Raw genomic sequence first — 22,768 nt, forward strand, 5'->3', positions numbered from 1 at the left:
CTTTATGAGCTTAAGAAAATTTATAGAATTTATTTAGCTGTGCAGCTTATCGTTTCTATTTTTTACTACTTTGGATATTCCTCTTTGCCTGTTTTGGCTCCCACTCCATTTTCATTACGAAAATTTATGAGTGGGTGCCTGTTGTAACAGGTAAAGCAACTCAAGCGACTCTTGGCATTTGTTTGTGCGACAGCTGTGAGGCTGTGGCAACAGTTTGTGGCATGTGGCAATGACAGTGGCAGTCTTTGCTGCTGCTGCTGGCCACAACGACAGCTGCTGCATATTACAAGCTAGGCTTGCTGTTGCTGTTGCTGGCCCATTTGTCTTACTTCCTTTACCTTTTTTCTTTTTTTAAATGCACAAACAACATCCCGGATGCTCAAACTCAAAGCGAGAGCATTCAAAACAGACAAATTTATAAAACTGCACTAAATGCAAAGTTCCAAAGTTACAACAACGAGAAGAGCAGCAGCAGCAGCAGCAGCGACAATGAGCCACATGTAGCGTCAACATGATGAGCATACAGGAAGAGACAACAGTGCTTTGTATCTGTATCTATAGCTATCACATTTGTAGCTGTAGCTGCCTCATTCATAGAAAAGCGGATGCACGGGCGGATGAAGCTCTTGAATCAGCAAAATACTCAACAAAAAATAGAATTAAAAACCCACCTACCAAAACCCAAACCCAAACGTTGCTCTATCTATATGTGTATAAAAGTTCTATTTGACTAGCGCTGTGGCTGATCGTTTCTCATTATGATTGTGGCTGTCATAATTGCTCTTGCAAAAAAAGAAAAAAAAAACACAACAAAGCATAAAACTAGCGCAAATAAAAGGTATTTAGCTCAGGGTTGGCGAATCTCAAAGCAGTGACTATGACGAACACGAAACCTTTAGGAATGTGAAGGAAATTGTAAGGTACAAAAGGTTTAGTTAGGTTTCTAGTCGAATGGAAGAATATGATGAAAATTTTATGGGGAGATTTGCTGCAGCTTAGAATATATTGGGAAAAAATGATTTCCCTACCTATGTTACCCTACATTTTTGAAAAATTCTAGCACAAATAAATGTAAGTAGAACAGGGTTGGCGAATCTCAAAGCAGAGTCTATGACGAAGGAAATGTTAAGGTACAAAATGTTTCCGAATGTAAGATTATGATGAAAATTTTTGATGTTCTTGATTTATGGAGTTAAGTTGAGATTTGTTCAAGCTTCGAACATTTTGGGTTACTTCACCCTCTAAAAATGATTTCCCTACCTATGTTACCCTCAATTTTTTGCAATATGTTAGCAGCCCTGTTCAGATCTCAAACTAGTTAAGACTTCTTTGCCTTTGCGGCTGCACCACGCCCACTTCTCGATTGCCACACAAGGCAGGCGGCTTGGCGCCGTTATAAATCACACGCCACACTAAAAATAAACACCATGGGTGTTCTATATACAGTTCGGCGCACATATATAAATCTAAACAAATGTTTAGCATTAACTCGGCCCGACAATAACAAAGAGTTTATTGCACTGCATTGAGTTTGCTTCTTTATGCGCTCTCGCTGCCTTTTGTGCCGAGTCGAAACTTTAATGAGCTGCTAATTGGCCATGTCAATGGCGTCTGCAAAGGCCGCCTGATCGTCAAACGAATTGTGAAACATTTAAACGGCACATAAAATACTTTTTAGTTGAAGCGCACACGCATATAAATTGCTCTGAGGTTTAGTTAGAGTTTAGGTTGAAAGATATTTATGTTGGCATAGCTGAGATTATCGCTTAGATAACATAGATGTGTTAATCTGCAGCTTTATGCAAGATAATAAAAAAATAAAGCTTTAGTTATCTTAAGTAAAGAATTTTAAAGAAATTTTCTGCAAAAATTTTTTTGCTGCAGAAAATATTTTTAAAAAATTTCAATGCATTTTGTTGTTTTGTTTTGATAAAATTTCATTTTATATTTTCATTAAATGTGAACTTATGAAACTAGTAGGACAGCATTTGCTGCAAAGACCACGCCCACTTGTGGCGCGGCGCCTTACAGACCACTTAAAAGCAAAATAAACAAATGCATTTAGGCGCTACGACTTAAGTTTATGTAACTAACGACTAGTTAGGTGCTAAGATATAGATAGATATAGCGTATTTACAACCTCAATACATACAACCGTATGGGGATGCTAGGCTAACTAGGAGGGCAACGTCATGGCGCGTGCCAGACGCACTCGAAAATCGCGATAGAGCATTTTGCCACCAACGGGCACGCGGCAGAGATACATGTCCAGGCTCATGAGGCACAGCGCCTTGCCGTTCATGGGAAACTTTTGTGGCAGCTCGGGTGTAACCTCCAGACCCTCGCGCACGGCCATATTGATGAGCCACTTCCAAACATCGGCGCGCGTCCAGTCGCGTGGATCAAGCGGCAGACCATCGGAGCCCATGGGATGCAGGTTGTTGTTGTTGTTACCAGTGCTGCTAGTCAGGCTGTTGTTGTTGTTGTCATCGCTGATTAAGGTAAGACCGCCGCGACACTTGTCCACCAGCTGATAGGGATGATGACGCTTCATAACGCTACCCACCCAAAGCTGCTGCTCCTGGCCAGCGTTCACCTGCGACAAATCCAGCGGCGGCACGCGTCCGGCGTACTTTGTATAGCTCGATTCGACTTGCATGGCAGCGCTGCAATCAAAGATAGAGCGAGAGAACAACTGATTAATTCAAGTGATTCATAAATAAATAAAGCGGAAGTGCTTTCACAAGCAAACAATTGCCGACTACAATAATACGCATACGCAGCGTTGTACATCAAGGCGCAAGAGTTTATTATATATTTTTTATTTTTAGTGCAGCGCATTCGTTTGTCTGCTTTGATATTTTATTAACTGCACAGCTTGGCATTAAATTTGACCTTGTTGCTGCCTCGAAATGGGGGTAATTTTACCCTAGCCAGCGTCACATTGATAATAACCGCATTTAAATAATGGCACACATATGGCTTTCGGCCAACAACTGACCAGTTGGCTTGACATAGAAAAGCAAAACCGGAATTGGCAGTGATTACGTTAACAAGCGAGGCGACAAGCGGAAGCAATTAGCTGCTCAAGCTGCGAATTTGTGTAGCAAAACAAAACAGTACAGAACGAACACACAGAAAAGTGGAAATGGAAATGAAAAACATCCGCCGGCGTTAGTGCAATGTGAGCATAGGAAAGGGGGTGTGGGGTTAGGTCTACCCCTTCGTGGGCATTTTGTCATTTTTGCGTATCGCCTGCGTTTATGGCTTAGGCGGAACTCGCTTTTTGAACTGCTTCCGCCCAAAAGGAAGTGCGTAAAACTCGCCGAAGAGCAGCGCAGGAGTTTGCTTGCCCACAGATTTTAATTATGTGTATGCGCAGCTTTGAAGTTTCCCACGAACAAAAAAAATGAAGAGTGTTGAGTGCTGTGCGGTTTAGTTAAGTAAATTAAATTGAGGCTACACTGAGAAAAGTTTGCGCAGTACATTTATAAAATGAAAACTAGTTGGAAACAATTTTTATATAGAAAAAATTATTAAAAAAGTTTTTATATAGAATTAAATGATTGCAGCTTAGAAACTTATTCAATTGATTGACTATTAAATGAAAATGATATAAAAAAATGCTGAACAAAATTATTAGAAACAGTTTTATAGAGAAAAAATGATTGTAGTTTAGATTCTTATGCAAAAATTATTCCCAAAAATTATTAAAAAAAAATTTTATATAGAATTAAATGATTGTAGCTTAGATTCTTATGCAAAATTATGAAGTAAAATTATTAAAAACTTTCTTTTTATATTATTAGATGATTGTAGCTTAGCAAACTTATTCAATTGATTGATAAGTGAATAAAAATTATATAGAAAATGCTAACCAAAATTATTAGAAATAGTTTTTATATAGAAAAAATGATTGAAGTTTAGATTCTGATGCAAAATTATTCCGAAAAATTATTAAATAAATAAAATTATTAAATTTTATATAGAATTAAAAGATTGTAGCTAAGATTCTTATGGAAAATTATTAAAAACTTTCTTTGTATATAATTAAATTATTGTTGTTTAGATTCTTAAGCAAAATTATTCAGAAAAATTATTAAAAACTGTTTTTAAATAGAATTAAATTAACTTAGAAATTTTATACAATTGATTGGTTTTAACTAATATTTATTTACTGTGTAACTCAAGCCCAGCAGCTGGCTTTGTTGCCACTTGTTGTGTGGTCTGTCTGTCTGTCCATCTGTCTGTGTGTGTGTGTGTTTGGCATTAGCATATGTGAAGTCGCAGCCCTGGCCTAAAACAAGTTGCAGTCAAACAAAGTCAAGAGCAAAGCAGCAAGACAACAAAGGCGACTGCTATCAGTCAAGAGAGTGAGTGAGTTGAGTTGAATGAGTGAGTGAGTCAGGGCGGATGCAACAGGGCAGAGCATTGAATTAACGCCTGTGTGAGATACCGTGTTGTATCTCAAAGGTTCATTTCCGTCGGCACGCCACAGCTTAAAAGCGCGTGTGAACACGCTTTGACTTTCAGCCAATGCCAAAAGATACTTTTTGGATTGATTGATTGATTGATCGATCGATCGTGCTGCAGCTGTCACAGCAGCGAGAAAATGTTGTCAACATGTAAGTTGGGCACGCGTTTGGCCTCTACGCATGCCAAAGGGGGTTGGGAAAATATAGGAAATGGTATTTAGTTACTTAGAGCGACGACGACAACGACGACTTCTGTGTGTGTGTCGTGGAGTCAATGACAGGAAGTCTGTGCAATGTGCGCATATCCGCCGACATTGACGCCCGCGCACAGGATGCAGCGCAGCACAAAAAAAGGAAGCAAACTGACACACACACACACACACACAGATACACACACACATGACTATGCAATTGCGGCTGTTTTTAATTACATTTGACGTCTGCACTTTGCACTCGCTCTACTTGTTCTTTGCTACTTAGTGGCAGCTACTACAACAACAACAACAACAACAACGACAAAACGTAAAATCGTAATTTGAAGTTCGTAAAAATGACGCGTTTCCTGTCATTTGGCGAGCACTTTAAGTGCGTAATTTGTGTGCACACACACACACACACACAAACAGACTGACACACACACACACACACACACACTTAAGTGTCTACCATGTCTTTTTTCTTTTTTGGTGTGTTGACGCCTCTCCCATGTTTTGATCTGCAGGTCGCTTCCGTTTCGTTTGGCTACCGCGAACTTTTGCAAAAGCCGCTTTTAAACTTTTGCTCAATTTCGCATACAGATTTGTTTTCGAAAGAAAATACCCTACCCCAAGTAGTGCTCTGGGCATATGCGACTAGCTATACTTGATGCAAAATAATTTAATTAATGCATTTTTATGAAATACTGTATACAAAATAATATAATTTAATATATTTTTATGATATACTATATTCAAAATATTTTATTTTTTTTGCAATACAATTTTTATTTATTTGCTTCGATTACTTTGCTATACTTTATGAAAAATAATTTAATTTATGCATTTTTATTAGATACTATAAATGAAATGAGCTAATTTATACAAAATTATATAATTAATTTTATGATAAGCGTTGAGTTGATATACTGCATACAAAATAATTTAAATCTTTTATTTTTTTCGCTTCGATTAATTTTGTATACTTTATTTTTTTTCTGTACCCTTCGATTAGTTTGCTATACTACGAGTATATTCAAAATATTTTAATTAATGCATTTACATTATGCCTTTCGCTTACTCTAGGGTATTTGCTAGTCGTTGCAGCTCAACGTTTGCCATTTGTTGTTGCCGCTTGTTTACTTAGCGAGCTTACATATCAAATGCTTGACACACACACACAGAGAGATGGAAAAACATTGCACACTATGTAAATGTAGAAAATGCTAACATTAATTTGATTACAATTTTGTTGTGTGAGAGAGAGAAATGTTTGCTTGCCACTGTAGCTGTAGCTGTATCTTATAGATACAACTAAGTTGTCTGACTAAATTATGCGCTTCCTCTTTTGACGAAATTATTTGTTTAGGCTGCTGCTTCTACGAATTGTCTTTCGAGTACAAGACTTTTGTGGGTCAATCAAGTGGCAAACAGGAAGTGCGCGCTCTCACTCTCTCTTTGAGCTGTATTAAATATTGTTGAAATGAATTTGTTGCAATTCGTGGCTAAATATTGTTTAAAAATAAACATATTTGCTAGACAGATTCTGTAGCTGATCTGATCAGCGCTGCAGCGCGAACGGCGGCGTCTGACTGACGTCTGCACGTCTGGGGGACTGTCAGAGCTGGGAGTGGGGGTGAGCAGACTAGATGAGAAATTGCCGCTGGGCATTGCTGCCCCATTCATCATTTGCTGCTGAGAGGGGCGGCCGCCGCTCTCGACTTGATGGACGGATGTGTGACGACTTTAGCTCGTTTAAAAATAAAAGCAAATGTGGCGCCAATTGCATTTGTGTGTGTGTGTGCAGTAAATATTTAGCTGGAACTACATATGCTTTGATGTACTTTACACTGCACAACACACACACACACGTGTTGTTACACTCAATGAAGCGTCAAAGCGACACGCGCCAAAGTTGAAATAAATAAAAATAAAATTAACAACTGCATAAGTGAAGCATTTACTGTTAAAGTTAAGCTGACTAGTTGGTTTGTCATTTCCTTTTCGCATGAGCAATGCATGCAAGAGAGCGAGACTAAGAGAGTGGCAGAGCGAGAGCGCAGCCAGACAGTATTTAATTAAGCAGTAGTAGCTTGCTTGTTTGCCAGGTGCGTTTCATCAGACGTCGACGCAGCAGCAGCAGCAGCTGCAAAGATTACACACACACACACATACATATAAAAACTGGCTGCCCTTTGTCGCCTGCTTACACACACACACACACACACATGCTTTATGCTCTCTTTGCGCATGCGCGCGCATTTTACAAAATATGCGGGCCCGAAATGAAATGAAACGTCACAAGCAGCAGCGCAGCAGCAGCAGCAGCCCAAATGCATTTAATGCGTCTGCGTCTGCGCCTGCGTCGACGCCGCTCTCTTGTTCTTGTTTTGTTCTCCTGCATATTTTGCAGCTGCTGTCTTGGCATTTCGAGTGTTTGCCTTTTGTTGTGGTTTAGCATTCATTCATTCATTCATTGTTGCTAACTCGGTCATGCCCGCCTGCACATTGGGCTCAAACGCTAGACACGCCAAGTGAATGTCTAACTTGACTTTCATATGTTAAGTGCTTTAAACTTCAAACGAAATTCGTGCATAAGAAAGTAAAACTTGTCTAATTACTATCAATCGCATATCAGCAAACGGAAATTGATTTGCTATGACGCATACCATTGGCTAAAAACTTGACCAATTGATTTGACTACAATGTATCAAGTTAAAGTCCTTCGCTCGTAAAATTTAAAGCGCCTGCCTTGAAGCTTTGCTTTGCTCTTGAAGCTGCAGCTCAAGGCAAAGCTTTATGATTTGTTTTTTCATTAAGCCGACTACTTTGTTGGCCCATTACTTATATAGTAAATCATATGCCATAGCTTTAAGGCACTTTCAATTTTTTTTTGGGGCATTGTAAAGGTTTCGTTTATGTTAATTTGTTCGCGCTGTTGGTGTAGACATTAAGTCAAGTGTTTATAAACATGAACACAACGTTTAGAGGTCAATTAGCAAGTCAAGGCGCGGGTTTGGTGTGGGGCAGTTTCATATTTTAGTCGAGCTTGAGAGTGTTGTAAACTTACCTTAATTGAAATTTAAATCCAAGCAAAAGTTGAGTTGAAATTTAATTTGCTTTTGCGCTTCGCTTTGCTTCGTTGCTGTTGTTGTTGCAATTTGTACTTTATGGCATTTCCTGCCCGCAAATTCCAAAATGTAATTTGCAATGTTGTTGAATTTTTAAATATATAAATATATATATGTCTGGGTATGTCTGGCACGCAAAAATAGAAATTGCACTTTATTGCGTTTCGCTTTCGCTTTGCTGTATCCGCTCTCTCTCTCTTTCAAATGGACGTTTATAAATTTTGCTAATAATTTTCCACACGTTTTGTTTTTTAGTTTATTTATTTATTTATGCGCTTGTCGTAGTTTATTTCACAATAATCAAACAGCTGTTGCAAATCTATATGTAGCTCGTACTACTTTTGCTGTTTTATTTTGTTTTGTTTTTTGTTTTTTTGCACTCAAATTTCGAAAGTTTCGTGTTTCGAGTTTCTTTTAGTTTTTCACTTAGCACACACTACAAAATTTGTTGGCTAAATTCCAGTTTGCAGCTGCAATTTGCCAAGTTGTTGTTGTTGTTGTTGCTTTTTGTTATTGTTATTTGTATCACAAACGTAGCTGTATCTATGCGCTCGTTCAGTTTGCGTGTATGTGTGTAACTGTGTGTGTGTGTGTTTACTTTTATATCTTTGCGCTTCTCTTTGCGTTCTGTACACGCGCACTTCACGTTCTCAACTGATTGCGATCGTTGACGTGCAGCGAGTTTTGTTGCCTCTGCTCTGCACAGAAGCGACAGCAGCAGCAACAGCAGCAGAGCATTCCACGCTCTCATTGTCATGTTGAGCGCTCTCGCTCGCTCTCGCTCTCAAAACGGCGCTCATTTTTACACGCAGCGCAAATCGTTATTCAAACGCAATATTTGATTATTGATTTTATGTTACTTATTATATTAATTTTATTTTATATATTAATTTTAATATTATTTTTAATATTATTAATTTAAATGCTGTAACATTAACTGCTATGTGCAACATTCTTAACAGGCTTAACTTTAGCACTCAGCAATGTCTACGCATTTTCGTTCAGTGTGCGCTCTTTGTTTTCACGCTCTTTCTCTCTTTTTGATTGGCTAGCAATGCAAGCTGAACAGGCATGTGCACAAATTTAGATCTTTTTAGTAGACAAGCGCACAATGTGCAATTGTTGCAACACAAAATATGAAACTGCAGTGCAAAGTGAAACGTTTTAGCTTGAACTGCATTGATACTAATATAGATAAATAAAGGGACTAGACTAAACTAAGCAATCTATGCTGCTGCTTTGAGCATAATCAAGATTAATTGATTACTTAAGCGCAGTCGCAGCGCGACAATTTATCAAATCTTTCAACGCAGTAGCTAAGATTCCATTATAATCTTTTAACAATGTACTAGACATATGTAGGGACTTAAGTTTTCAATACCAAATTAATAAAACATGCAGTGAGCATTGTCCACAGTTGGCGCTCACGTGCCTAAGAAATTATTGGGGGGTTGCTTGAGCGTAATTACAGGAAATCCTTTTTCCTGCTGCTGCTGCTAGTTTCATTTGATTGACATGTATGTGCAGCATGTGTTAAGGATAACACGCATATGGTCAGAATCCTTTCATTATATATATTTATAGATGAGCTGCGCTGCTCGAGTTACGCATGCTAGTTTTTAAATGGAAAACCTGCCACACAGTTGAGCACGCGCATTGTTGCCACAGGACGCGGCACGTCCTGTAAGTTCAAATTGCAGCGGCAACAACAGCTGCTATGGCTAGGGAGGGCTCTTGAGTTTCTTTGGAAATTGTTAGCTATGCAATTATTGGTTTTGTCGGTTCTTCCAATTTCGATTTCAATTGCTCAACTGATAGGCTGGCAGCTTGATCCTGTCTGTCTGTCTGTCTGCCTTGCGCTTTGATGTTTGCTACGATTTCAGCTGCGTGAGTCCTAATGGCTTGTTTATCAGTTCACGTTCATCGCTAGCCAAATAAATTAAGTGCTTTAATTGGCTGCCTAATTGATAAGGCAGGACCTAAGGATATGTCGCTGGCAGCATCTGAGCTGAGCGTTAAGCGATTTTTGCTTAGGCAGCAGGCACAAAGATAAATAGCTTAGCTACTACTACACTGAGCGCAATGCGTTAAGCACTTAATAGTGAGAGATTTTCGCTCAGTGCAGCTCAGCAGCTAATCCTCGTGCCTCTTCCTGTGTGTTCACATATATCCTTAGCAGCTGCCATATGCCGTTGCTGCATCGAATTGCATTGTCCATTGTTGGCAAACAAATAACAAATATGTTAATTCTACACACACACACACACATACCACGATAGTTATGAGGCAGGAAGAGCCCAACTCTAGCATATTGACCAAAAGGATGTTTGTTCAAGTATTTTTGCCTTGTACGTGACTTTTGTGTATTTTGTGCGTTAATTTCAAAAACTTTGCTTTATTATTATTCATTCCTACAATTATTTCTGTTTACTTTCAATTTCGTGCCTCACAATGTGTGTGCGCTCGCATAATTCCTGCCCAGCTCAAAAGATCTGCTAGCTATATGAAAATAGAATTTCAAGTTGCTTCCCCAAAAAAAAGTGAGCAGTCGATATTTTTGGTTTGTCTCTAATCAAATGTTATCACAACTGCGGGGAAACTATATATAGTTAAACGATTTATGTTGCAGACTGTCGTTAAAGCAAAGCATTTTATGCTCCCAGCGCAGCCTGAAATTTCCCCCCGAGTTTCTTTATTGGCGCTTTTTCTGGCTCCCAACACTATAAATCAATAAACAGTTGTGTCATAAACTCTGCCATATGCCATATGTTCACCGGGGATTTTCAGGACTTTTGTTTCGTACATAAAATTTGACTTGTGGCTAAGAAAAACAGTCATTAACACCAATTTTTATATAGTTTTGGTTTAAATCAAGCTGTCGTGAGCTGAGCGTAAAAAAAGGCGCTCGTAAAAAACCAAAATATCAGTTCTAAATGCCACACAAAACGAAACTCGGAAATCCCTGCAACGAAAGTCGAATGTACACAACTGTAAAATACACTTTGTGCAGCAGCAACTCAGTTAAATTAAATTGGAATTATGTTTTTAAATTATTTCTTATTTATGGTATGGACACTAAGACCCCCAGATGCAAAATAAGCAAGAAATCGAACATGCCCAACTGTAAATTACACTTTGTGCTGCAGCAACTCAGTTAAATGTAATTGGTATAACGTTTCCTAATTATTTCTTATTTCTAGTTACGATTCTAAACTTTTCTGAAATCCTCAGATGAAATTAAGCAACAAAGTCGAGCATTACCCAACTGAAAAATACACTTTTTGAAGCAAAAACTCAGTCAAATGTAATCGGAATTATGTTTCAAAATATTTCTCATTTATGGTATACAACAATAACTAACTGCAAAATACACTTTGTGTAGCAGAAAACTAATTTAAGCTCATGCAAAATTATATCGAACTTATGTTTGCAATTAATTTCTCATTTATGGAAATCAATATCCAATTAAATTAGTCAATTTTTATGTTTTAGTTTATGAAAAGAAAGTATTTGGTAGAAATTAAAAAAATTGTATTATATAATAACAAAATACAACCTTAAGCTGTGCCAACTTAGGCATACTCTTTTTTCTCTCTTAATTTCAAACGACAAAGTGCATAAGAAGGTGAGAAAGCGTGTCAGAGCGCGAGAGCGAGAGAGGGCGCAAGGTAGAACAGCTTAGAAAGAGCGACAAGCCGCACAGACTTCCGCTTTTATTTCATAAATTCGGATTAAGGCATTTTCGTATGATAACAATGAAAATAAATACAAAAAGAAAAAGAGAAGAAGCCCCAGCAGCAGCAGCAGCAGCAGCAATAGAACATTGTGGGTAATGTAGAAATGCGCCGTGAATCTGATTAACGGCAAAACTACAACGCCAGACAAAAACAACAACAAAAAGTAAAATAAGCACATTAACGACGCACAAAAACGTGTCACATAAACCCACAACATGTCCAACAATAATAAAAACAACAACAGTATGTGTGCAAAGAATGTGAACCGCATCCCCCAGACACAGTCTGTGTCACAATTGTTCAACTGTTGAGATAACACAAAATTCACAAATACAAACAGTCACCAAATATGTTCAACTAAACTAAGAAATTTATTAACTAATAGCTGCTGATGTTCAGATTGAGACTAAGATTAAGGTAAAGCGCAGAAGACTGCAACTTAGTTGAAGAAGTTTTACCTTAGATCATAGCTTAACTATTTCAAGCAATAATTTTAAATACTAAAGTGCATAATTGATAGCTATAAATAGTGCAGTCAATTTTTTCTAAGCAAAAAAAACAGGAATAAGGAAAAATAAAACTTAAAAAAGCCGAATCCCAGTGGAGAAAAATGAAAAAGAAAGATGGTAAATTGAGTTAAAAATAAAGTTTACTCAACCAATCAAAATTTTTCAAGTAAAACAAAATTCAAATTGAGAAAATTCGTATCTTAAATCTATAAATCAAATTTTTCCCGCATTCGTACTTCAAAAACAGTCAAATTCCACAATTCCAAACTATTCAGGTTTTTTTTAAAATTAAAAATGAATTTCTATAGTATTTGCATAATAGATTTTAAATTGCATGCGATTTGCAATAACTTATTGCCGACATTAAAAATTTATATATACTTTATCTACATTAATTTAAAGTTTAAAATATATTAAATTCTTGAATCAAGTTATGTATGTTGTCGACACTAAAAGTTAATATATTTTTATTTTTACATTAATTTAAATATTATTGAAATATATCATGCAAACTATCTAAGCCTCGTTGAAGTTATGTGCATTAGAAGCTAAGCGCACATATGAAGATTAAGACAGTTATTTTCTGAAGAAACCAAAAGTGAGGCAACTCTTACAATACCCTGGGCTACTGCTGGCAACACTTGTTGCCAATCTATTGTTGCAACTGCAATCGTTGCAACTGTCAGTTAATTGAACGTGCATATTTTGCAAAGCATTTGCACAAATTCGATGGTATCTGAGCTAACAATTGCATTTCCTGTAGTCGCTCAGATCAGCTGTTGCACACACACAGACACACACATACTTACGAATAAGGGACAGTGGCAATGATGAGCGGAAACGCAGTTAAGGCGCGTACTTTGTACACAAAACAAGCGAGAGGCTTAAGCCTGTAAGAAAGAGAGAGAGAGAGAGCGAGCTGGGCAAACAACAAAAACAAGGAAAAAGGATGTCCTGCTGCATATGTGTGAGGAAAAGTAGCAGCAATTAACATTTTCTTTTGCCACTCGGCACAGCAGGACATGCGGCCAAGGCGCAATTAGATGCTCATCGGCTGAACAGGCACAGGAAACTGCAAGTCGCGCCCATTGTGACCATCACGTAGTAACTACAAGAGAGAGAGCATGGGAGAGAGAGAGAGCGCGATTCAGGACTCACTGACTTGCTTGTTGTAGTTAGAAACGCCTGTGGCGTTAATTGTTTTGGCTGCCTGTCGTTGTTTGATTTGCGCCGCTTAGCAGTTAATCTGGACCAAAACAGGAAACGGCAAACGGAAGCGGAAGTAGCAGACACAAATCTGCTGTTTACTATTTGAGAACAGAAAAAAATGCAAACTAAATAAGTTGGCAAAGGATTAAAATCAAGTTGTCAAACGAAAAGCAGCAGCAGATTTTGATAAAATCCCCAAAAAGCCTAAAAGTTATTTTTGTATAGGGTACCACAAAAAGAAAGTAGCTTAAGCTTCTGTAGAAAGTTTTAAATGCGTTAAGGTTAGCTTAGGCTAATGGCTAATTAAGTTGCCAAGGGATAAAGCTTAAGCTGCAAAGGATTAAACTCGAGCTGTCGACTGAAAATTAGCAGCAGATTTCAGTAAAATGCCAAAAATACCCCAAAACTTTTTTGGTTTTGCTATTTTTGTAGTAAGTAGTAAGTAGTAACTCAAAAAGAAAGTAGCATGAGCTTCTGTAGAAAGTCTTAAATGCTTTAAGCTTAGCTTAGGCTAAGGCTAATCAAGTTGCCATAGAAAAATGCTTAAGCTGCATAGGATTAAACCCCAAAGAGTAAAAATTAGTAGAAAGTAGAGTCTTAAATTGGTTAATTTCTTTAGCCAATTAGGCTGTGAATTTAGTTGTTGTAGTGAATATAAAACTATAGAAAATTGTTATTGGAAACTATAGAAAAATTGGTAGCTAAATAAGTTGCCAAAGGATAAAGCTCAAGCACTCAATGTAGCTCAAGCTGGCGCAGCTTTACTTTTTTTTTGTAGCAACTTTTCGATTTGGTTTATTTCGTTACAATTTGGCATTTGCTGTGAATTTAGTGTTTTGTTCCGACGATATAGGTAATGAATATAAAACTATAGACCACCAAAAGCGACAGCGCATTGAATTAAGCATTATATGCGCAAATCGTTGGCGCTTATAATGCGTAATGACTGCACTGGCTGCGCTTTCTAAACAAACGTTTGATAGTCGGAGCTGCCGCTGCCAAAGCTCGCGCTGTCCTGCGGCAATGTGGACGGCGGCTTGAGCGGCGGTTCGTGCAACGTAATGCCAGCGGCTGTGCGCACAAAGCTGCGGCGCCCATAGTCGCAGCTGCGTGGCAGCAAATTGTGCATGGGCACTTGCAACTGCCCAGGACGAAAGTGGGCCACAGGACAAAGACCCTGTGGCCAGCAGCAACTGGCGCGTGTTGCCATAAAGCCGCCGCCCTTGCCACGACTGCCACAGCCACAGCAACATTTGACATTATCGCCAGCGCCGCCGCTGCAAGCAGCACGACAGCCTGCGGCACATTTGGAGCGTGCAGCGCTTTGCGGCTTGGAGCTGCTGCTGTTGCTGCTCTGACACGCAGCTGTGCATGTGGGTTTGCAGGCATTCCCGCTGCTGCGCTCGGTGGGCAAATAGAAACCCGCTTGACTTTGTGACTTCTTGGCGCGTCCTTGACTTGGTGCCTGCTTTGCAGCCTCAGCTCTGCCTGGCGTCTTTGCTTGCCTGCCAGCAGCAAATGTTGGCTGCTTAGCCTTCTTGTTGCTCTTCTTGGCTCCCCTACCGCCGCCGCCTGCTTCCTGATGCGCGGACAGCAGCTGCAGCGCTTGCAACAAACAGGCGCAATTGTTATTCAAAGCCTTTGTTACATTTGTCGTTGAGGATTTCATTGAAGTCTTTGATGCTTTCCCTGCAGCTTTGACACTTTCTACGCTGCGCGTCTTTTTGGATTCCCGATCTTTGCTGCGACCTTTACCCTTGCTTCGATTCTCGCTGCTGGAGTCTCGTTCTTTGCTGCGCCCTTTACCCTTGCCCTTGCCTTTGCCCTTGCCTTTGGCCTTTCCATCTGAGTCCTTATGGGCACTCATGTTGCTTAGGAATATCTCCAAAGCTGCAGCTATAAGCGCCGCTAGCTTCTCCTTGGATTCAAAACCTTTTCTGCAGTACTCGCAGTTGCAAGTGCAACCATCAGAATTGTTGCCTTGTTGAGCATTATTTCTAGACGCTGCAGAGTGAACAGTTTTAGTATAGCAAGTAAACAATTTAAAGCTGGGCGCAACCAACTTTTATATACACTTTGACTAGAGTGTAACTCCCAAGTTATTTATACGTTCGTGCTGAAATCGACTTCGAACGAAAACATGCCAAAGCTTATTTGGGATTTATTTGAGATTTTTAAATATTTTTTAATTGCTTTATATTGTGGGTATAAAGCGTTTTATTCGATTTGCGGCAGAGGAAGGAGGAAATAAAAATAAATAAAATAAAAGCATTTGGGTTTGTGTATAGAAGCAGCTACATACAAAATTTGGTTGCTCTAGCTCTTATAGTTGCTGGGAAATAGTCGCTCATACATACAGACAGACGTTCGGATGGACAGAAGGACATGGCTATATAGACTTTATGCAGTTACATAGATTAGCACAAGTTCATGCTACCCTTTTACCATTTTTTACAAAAATTTCAAAGTGTATAAAAATAGATCACGATGTAAAATCATTCTCTTTACTTACGTGAACTGTTATAATAGTTTTGCTTATTATCATAGATTGTTGTTGAACGTTGTCCATATCCATTGCTGTTGAAATTATTTGGCGCTTGTGCGTTGAAATTATTCGGCGCTTGTCTGTCGTAATAATTTCTATCTGGTGAACTATCGAAGGCTTGGTTAAAGGCATGAGGCTCCGGGCGATAACCACCTCCGGTTTGATAGGGTGGGTAGGTTCCAAATTGTGGTTGCTGCTGTGCTTGCTGCTGTGGGCTGTATAGTTGCTGCTGCAGTTGCTGCTGCTGTTGCTGTGTATTGCCGGGACAGCTGCGAGTTATCGCTGTTGTTAGCTGATCGATCAGCGCATTGTTATCGCAATCTTGCAACACGATAATGTTGAAAGGCGGCGATGCTGCCGACTCCGCCGCGTCGTTGCCCGAGTTCAAGCGCTGCCCATGAAAGTTGGACAAGGCGCTTTGTATGCGCTCATTGCAGACTTGACAAATGCATTGCTTGTGTCCCGATTTTGTTGCCACATGCTGGCTGCCACAAAGCTCGCAGCACTGACAAGCGCCGCCCAAATAACGCAACGACTTGTGGCGTCGGCTGCGCGTGCGTGAGCGACTTGCGCGCGTCTGCAGATGTTTGCTTGGGCCCAAAGCAAAGTCCAGCTCATAGTTTTGCAGCAGCTTGGACATGTCTGGGGGCTGCGCTTCGGAGTCCGCATCGCTGGAGCTGCTGGGCTTGCGATGCTCACTGTTGTTTATATAGTGGTTTATAATTTTTCTAAAACCCAAACGTGTCATTTTCGTATAGTTTCAATGCCAAAAGTTGAGTTTGTGTGTGTATGTGAGTTTTGAAAACTTTAGCAAAGTCTAAACTGTTGAAGTGGCCTTGCCCTTGAGCAGCCAATTGGGGCAGTACTTGCGCCAGTTAAAGCCGCTGGGACCCTGAAGTTCTTGCTGTTGCTGCTGCTGCTGATACTGCGCCATGCGCTTCTCATAGCGACGCATGGCGCGTCGACTGCGCATCTCCATAATGGGCGAGTTGGCCATAAAGCCATGCAGATGCCACTTGGGCAGCATTTGACGCATCAGCCCTGTAGGCGGCTTGTTGCGCATTTGCTGTGCCACGTGTATCAGCGAGCCACGTGTCGTATGCTGCATAATGCGCGATGCATGCACGCCAGGCGCTCGAGAGCTTGCTCCACGCACTGCCAGAAAACTGCCGCGATAGAAGGGCAATACATTGTTGTCCAGATAGGTGTCCATTTGCGCTGCTGTTGGCTCTGCCATAGCAGCTGGCTGGGCTGCTGCTTCAGTGGACGTTATGGGCTCCTCGCTCTCCACAGCCGCTGGCATTGAGCGTGTGGAGCGTCTGGGCTTTGCTTCCTTACGTCGTTGCGTAGATTGTTCCGAATTCACTTGCGATAAGCGCTCATTATCTCTTGCTTGTGACTTTCGCTCGCGTCGCTCTTCAGCAGACTCTCGCTCGCGTTTAGATTCGCTTGGTGCAACTGAACGTTCTCGCTCGCGTTTAGATTCGCTCGGTTCTTGCTCGCGTTTAGATTCGCTCGGCTCTTGCTCGCGTTTAAATTCGCTCGGCTCTCGCTCGCGTCTAGAGCTCTCTAAGGGATTGCGCGAACGTTCTCGCTCGCGTCTGGAGCTCTCTAAGGGATTGCTTGAACGTTCTCGCTCGCGTCTGGAGCTCTCCAATGGATTGCTCGAGCGTTCTCGCTCGCGTCTGGAGCTCTCTAGGTAATTGTTCGAGCGTTCTCTCTCGCGCCTAGATTCTAATAGATTGCGCGAACGTTCTCGCTCGCGCCTAGAGCTCTCTATTGGATTGCCCGAACGTCTTCTTGTGGGTGGTGCTCCCAATTGTGGCTGCGAGTCCTTTTTAAAACAAATCACTTACACTTAGCGCTCATACATATCAAACTTATTACCTGCACTATGATGGGACGTCTGGACATCTCCTGTGGCGGCATTCTATAACGATGTGGCTGCTCCCTGCGCGATGGACTGCTGCTTAGAGCTGCTGTGCGCTCTGAGCGACGGGATTTAGTGGTTGCCAGCTGACCCTGTGATGTTATTGGTGAACGTATGGGGATGCGTTCGCTTCTCGTTGACGTTGGCACGCGACTGCTGGATGGACTCGCTCTGCTGCTCTCTCGAGGACGCGTGCGCACCACATTTCGAGCCTGCTGGCTGCTAGGTGGCTGGCCGCCCAAACAGCGATCCTCGCGCTGTTTAATGCGAATGCCTTCCAACTTTTTGATGCTGTGCAGCGGTCGCGTTGGACGCGGATTCACCTTGGGCATGTGGCGCGTCTTATAGAGCTTAGTTGGCCTGTTGGAAGGTATTTTCTGTGGAGATTAGACTGGAGTTAGCATTGAACTCATAGCTACACCACACTTACATATAAATAGGAGTTTAGCAAAACTCTGCCCGAGGGCGTGCGTCGTGGGATTCGCTTTAGATGGCCGCTAACCTAAAGGAAGAGCTTAGCGTTGGCATTAAAAGTTTTGTATGTAACTTACGCCGGAACCACCTAGACGATTACGGTTTCTGCGCTTTTTCAATGGCATCACGTGTGGTTGCATGTGATAGGACATTAGCGCAGTGCTTGGCATCATCTGTAAAGCAATCATTAGTTATGGATGAGCATGAGCATGCTAGTAGCTTACATAAAATCCCGCTGGTATAAACATATTGCTGGCAGAGTAACCCGACTTGGTTCTTCTGGCTGATAAGTGAGCACTCGTATTCTTTCTTTTGGCGCCCGTATTACGTGGTTTACGCTTTGCGCCCGCTGGCGTGGACCTGAAGTAACTTGCTGGCACATAGCATCCATGATTTCCACAATGCATGGCCATTGCATTATAGTCCATTGCATCTGGAGCGCTGGAGCCTCTGTAGCTGGCACGTGGTGCTGGAGACATCGCTCGGTTCTCATTCGCTGAATATGGATAGCTCTCAACGCTACGTTGGTCTAAGGTATCTCCGGATCGACATCTCTCAAAAGTGTTTCGACTACAGGTCGGCGCGTAATCGTAACTTGGTGCATAGCGTGCCCCCTGTTGATGTCGCTGCTGTTGACACATGTCGTCGTCTTGATCTACACGGTGTCGCACTTTTGGTGGTGCTGAAGGAGCAGCTCCTTTGCACCCACAGATAGTTCTTGTATGCACAGGTGGTGGCGCTGGAGCGTGACCGTAACCGCGACTAGGACCAGAGCTGGGGGCGGGGCCGGGACAGTCCTTTTTGCAGCTAGTGTCGCAGACAGGAGGTTTTTTACTTAGCTTGGTGCAAGAGGGCACCACCAGAGGATTACGTAAAGCATGCGCTCTGGCTTCCTTGAACTCGGAATAATCCGACGGTCGACAATCTCTGCATGATCCCCCATGTGTTACCGAATGAGCTATCGAATGTCGCTTGGGATTGTTTGAATGTTGGCGCCCACGTTCAGCACTGGAACCTCGTCCCTTGCAAGCATAATTGCTAGCGGAACGCACGATGTCATAGCATTCTGTAGGCATGGAATTATCGCTTATAGCCGTTTGCGGATGACGCGAGTAGCGAGTTTGGCAACACGCGGTTTCGTGTACTTCATTGCAAGGCTTCTTCTTCTTCTGTTTATTTTCCTTAAAATACAACGCGCAGTTCTTATCGCATTCATGATCATTATGTCGCCTATCGTCCTCATAAAATGCTTCCTGCCGAGAATTTCTACCCGGACAAGCGCTGCTGTGAACTGGAGCGCTATGGCACTCACTGCAAGAATGCGCCGACGAATCACGTCTGCTGTGTTTGCTACGATGTTGGTCATGTCGACGACTGGAACTACCAGATGCGACACGATGTTTTGGCGGCGTTACTTGAATTCCATTTAAATGACTAAAGTTGAAATCACTTTGGAACACAATGGGATTGCGCAACATGTTGGAAAAGAGATTGAATCGACTAAAGCCTCGAGGCTTCCATGGCAACACCTGCATATGCTTCTCTTGTTGTTCTTCATCCACTTCCATGCTAGACATTGATTCGTTTTCATACAGCACCTCCAACTCTTTTGTGTTGGGCGCCATTTTTTTGTGGATTTTTCTGTGGATTTGTGCAGTGTGTAGTATTAGAGGTTTCGTTTACATGTTATGTTGTGTGTTTGGTGTGTTTTTGCAATGCTTACTAGATAAACCAAGCAACTTTGAAAGATAAGACAAGACATATTAGTTTTCTGGAAAGTACTTTGACGAATAATCTTAGCGATTTTAAAATCACCGGAAGATAAGACATTAAATAAATAAATAAATAAAAAAAAAGAAAATAATGCTGGAAAGTGCTTTGAAGAAGTTATCTGCAGAATCTTTTAACGATTTTAAAATCAGCGGAACGTATATTCCACTACTATCTCTATATCTATATATACTATACTATATCAATACTTTATCCCAGTTTTATAATTAAAATAGGTTTTTGCTCAACAGATATATTTTATACCACAACAATTTATGTCAGAGAAGAAAATTCTACATGTATCGCAAACAAGCGCAGATTATAGAAAAGTCGCTTAGCTGTGGCTCGTCTTTGGTCTATGATTTGATTTTTTTGCGATTCATGTAGTGCACTAAGAATTTGTTTAAACAACAATTAGTTGATGCTTGCTCACAGTTAGGTGCGCAAAAAGCTAGCGTAGGGCAGATTGCTGAGCGCCTTGCTGGCGAGCACTGGACCCAAGAGACGACAATAGGACTTCTTGAGATCACGTTCCGAATTCAATTGGTGATTAAGACGCCAGTTGCGTGTGGCGCTGCCGCAGCGTTTGCAACGCGTGCGACTAGGCAGGCGTCGCAGCAACTTCTTCTGCTGCAGCATAAAAGCGGAATAGTCCAACTTGGGCCAATGCAGCGGACGTCGTGGCATCGATGCTCTGGGCGAAGTTGACGATAGCGCAGCTGTTGAACCAAAAGGAGTCAAGCGGCGACGTAAACGACGCTTGCGCCTTTTGGTAAGCAAAGCTTCAGGATGTTCCTGCTGATAGCTGTGGCTGCAGTGAAGCGCAAAGTCTGCGGGATTGCAGGCAGCTAGCTTGGGTGCAGGTTGGGCTGGAGATTGCTGTTGCTGCTGCTGTTGCGGTTGTTGCTGTTGCTGCTGCTGCTGTGGTTGTTGCTGCTCGTCCTCATCGTCCGAGGCAACCATTAGATAAATGGAATATTGCTTTTGGTTGTGCTCGCTGCCAGCATTCAGACGTGACTCGCTGCTTGGCCGCTTGTTGTTGCAAAGCTGCGTTGCCAGCTGCATAAGTTGCTGCCACAATGGATTTGACTCATTGCATTGCAGCTTATGTGACTGCAAAATAGAATTTAAAGTAAGAGTTTAACAACAATTGTGAACTTACCTCAAATAGTTTGTTCAAGTTCAATTGACGCTGCGGCTTTGGCGCTATGGGCGGCTTGTTGTTGTTGCTGTTGCTGCTTTGTTGCTCCTCCAGCAATATGTTCTGCAGCAGCTGCAACTCGGCTGCAGTAAGCAGCAATTTGCTGCTCTGCCTGCCACAAGCCGCTGGTGCTGCAGTTTGCAGCTCTGGCGCACTGAAACGTTGCTCCATGGCTGCCTTTTGCTTCAACTCTGTTGCAACTAATTGTTGCAGCGCCGTCAGATTGACATCTATGTCATTTGCCAAGCGATCCAGCGCCAGCTGTGAGTTCTGCGGTTGACTCTTGTCGCTGGTTTGGCTTTCCAAGCACAGCTCAGAGTTCGTTAGCGTTGTTGTGCTCGTCTGTGTGCTGTAGCTCTTGTGCTCACGTTGCCTGCACTTGGACTTGTTGCTCTTCAGCGACTCTTTGGCAAGCATGCGGCTCTCCTCCTTTATGGATATTACCTGTGCAGAGATTGACAGTACATAATATCAAGTGGAATTAATAGAAACGAACCTGCGTTCGCTTTAGCGCGCGCTTAGCCTCACGCGTTAGCTGCTCCCGCTGCACGCGCGGCGCTGTTGTGGGCGTGGGTTTGCCCATTTGCTTGGCCAGCTTAACATAGTTGAAGTCCTCGGCGCTGTGCGCTATTGTTGGCTCAAAGCGTGTGGGTTTCTTTAGTATGCCAGCGTGTGGTGCTGCTGGTGGCAACTTTTCTGTTGTAGTGCAATCCGTATAACTGCTGGCGCATTTGCCAAAGTTAAAAGGACGATAATTAGTTCGCGCTGCCTGCTTAGCTGCTGGCGGCTGCTGTTGCTGCTGCTGCTGTTGTTGGCGTCGTTGCTGCTTAAGCTGCAGCAGCTGCTGTCGCAAGTAGTTGGATAAATCACCAGACTGCGCACGCTGGCGATTCAGAAATGCTTTCATAGTTAGCGCCTGTCGTGGCGGTTTGATGTATTCCCTGGGCAAGCTCTGCATTGGCGCTGGCGCTGCCCACAGCGCGGCTGCTGCTGCTGGCGGCGGCCGCACTAGCCGCTGCTGCTGCTGCTGATAAACCGGCATCATTGCTGGCGTTATAAACTCTGGCGGATAGGACATGAGCTCACGTCGCAGTCGATTCAATTTACGGCTGCTGTATTCCGGTTGCGTATACGCCGGCATGCGCGGCAGCGCGCCCGCCATTTTGTTGCACATATTATGCATGGAGGACACCAGCGATTGTGGCACTGGTTGCTGCTGCTGTTGTTGTTGCTGTTGCATTAGGCTTTGTTGCTGCAGACTGCGCAGCCACATTTGATCTGCATTGGGCGCCATTAAATTTTGATATGCTGTCATGGATAAATGATTGGCCAGATTACGCATTATGCTCTTGCGTCGTACCATCTAACGTCCTTAACAATAGTTCTGATGTTTTAATGTTCTGCTGTTTTACTTGCAATTTGGTTGTTATTGATTTTTTTGTTTATTAATATGACGGCAAACATTTAAAAAATTTTGAAAAAAATTACGCTAGATTTATTTGCTGTAAGCGCACATTTTTGCTATTGTTTTGCTATTTGAAATGACAAACTTAGCAAAGTGTAAGCGCTTTTCAGTGAAAGCTTTTCTTCTCA

The 22,768-nt window shown here is 41.9% G+C and overlaps 4 protein-coding genes across 5 annotated transcripts; all 4 read right to left on the reverse strand.

Moving 5' to 3' along the window:
- Window positions 1–1,928: 1,928 nt before the first annotated feature.
- On the reverse strand, window positions 1,929–8,445 carry LOC108595463 (ETS homologous factor). Its single transcript, XM_017980708.1, has 2 exons — window positions 7,740–8,445; window positions 1,929–2,666 (listed from the first exon to the last, which is right to left on the reverse strand). Exon 2 carries the CDS (start codon window positions 2,657–2,659, stop codon window positions 2,177–2,179), a length of 483 nt encoding a protein of 160 aa, XP_017836197.1. The 5' UTR covers window positions 2,660–2,666; window positions 7,740–8,445; the 3' UTR covers window positions 1,929–2,176.
- Window positions 8,446–13,949: 5,504 nt separating this feature from the next.
- On the reverse strand, window positions 13,950–16,564 carry LOC108596847. Its single transcript, XM_017982976.2, has 2 exons — window positions 15,768–16,564; window positions 13,950–15,259 (listed from the first exon to the last, which is right to left on the reverse strand). Exons 1-2 carry the CDS (start codon window positions 16,546–16,548, stop codon window positions 14,220–14,222), a joined length of 1,821 nt encoding a protein of 606 aa, XP_017838465.1. The 5' UTR covers window positions 16,549–16,564; the 3' UTR covers window positions 13,950–14,219.
- A 37-nt stretch (window positions 16,565–16,601) lies between these two features.
- On the reverse strand, window positions 16,602–19,924 carry LOC108596845. Of its 2 annotated transcripts, XM_017982973.1 has the most exons (5): window positions 18,429–19,922; window positions 18,282–18,377; window positions 18,161–18,232; window positions 17,688–18,107; window positions 16,602–17,634 (listed from the first exon to the last, which is right to left on the reverse strand). In XM_017982973.1, the coding sequence occupies exons 1-5, from the start codon at window positions 19,827–19,829 to the stop codon at window positions 16,618–16,620; spliced, it is 3,006 nt and encodes a 1,001-aa protein (XP_017838462.1). In that variant the 5' UTR covers window positions 19,830–19,922; the 3' UTR covers window positions 16,602–16,617. The 2 variants fall into 2 exon arrangements, with proteins under 2 accessions (XP_017838462.1, XP_017838463.1); XM_017982974.1 differs by lacking the exon at window positions 16,602–17,634 and having other exon boundaries at window positions 18,002–18,090; window positions 18,429–19,924.
- A 291-nt stretch (window positions 19,925–20,215) lies between these two features.
- On the reverse strand, window positions 20,216–22,683 carry LOC108596846 (transcription factor SPT20 homolog). Its single transcript, XM_017982975.1, has 3 exons — window positions 21,672–22,683; window positions 21,137–21,619; window positions 20,216–21,087 (listed from the first exon to the last, which is right to left on the reverse strand). The coding sequence occupies exons 1-3, from the start codon at window positions 22,536–22,538 to the stop codon at window positions 20,410–20,412; spliced, it is 2,028 nt and encodes a 675-aa protein (XP_017838464.1). The 5' UTR covers window positions 22,539–22,683; the 3' UTR covers window positions 20,216–20,409.
- Between the last annotated feature and the right edge of the window lie 85 nt (window positions 22,684–22,768).

The sequence above is a fragment of the Drosophila busckii genome, chromosome 2R (assembly GCF_011750605.1).
Source record: "Drosophila busckii strain San Diego stock center, stock number 13000-0081.31 chromosome 2R, ASM1175060v1, whole genome shotgun sequence".
Classification (NCBI taxonomy): Eukaryota; Metazoa; Arthropoda; class Insecta; order Diptera; family Drosophilidae; genus Drosophila; species Drosophila busckii.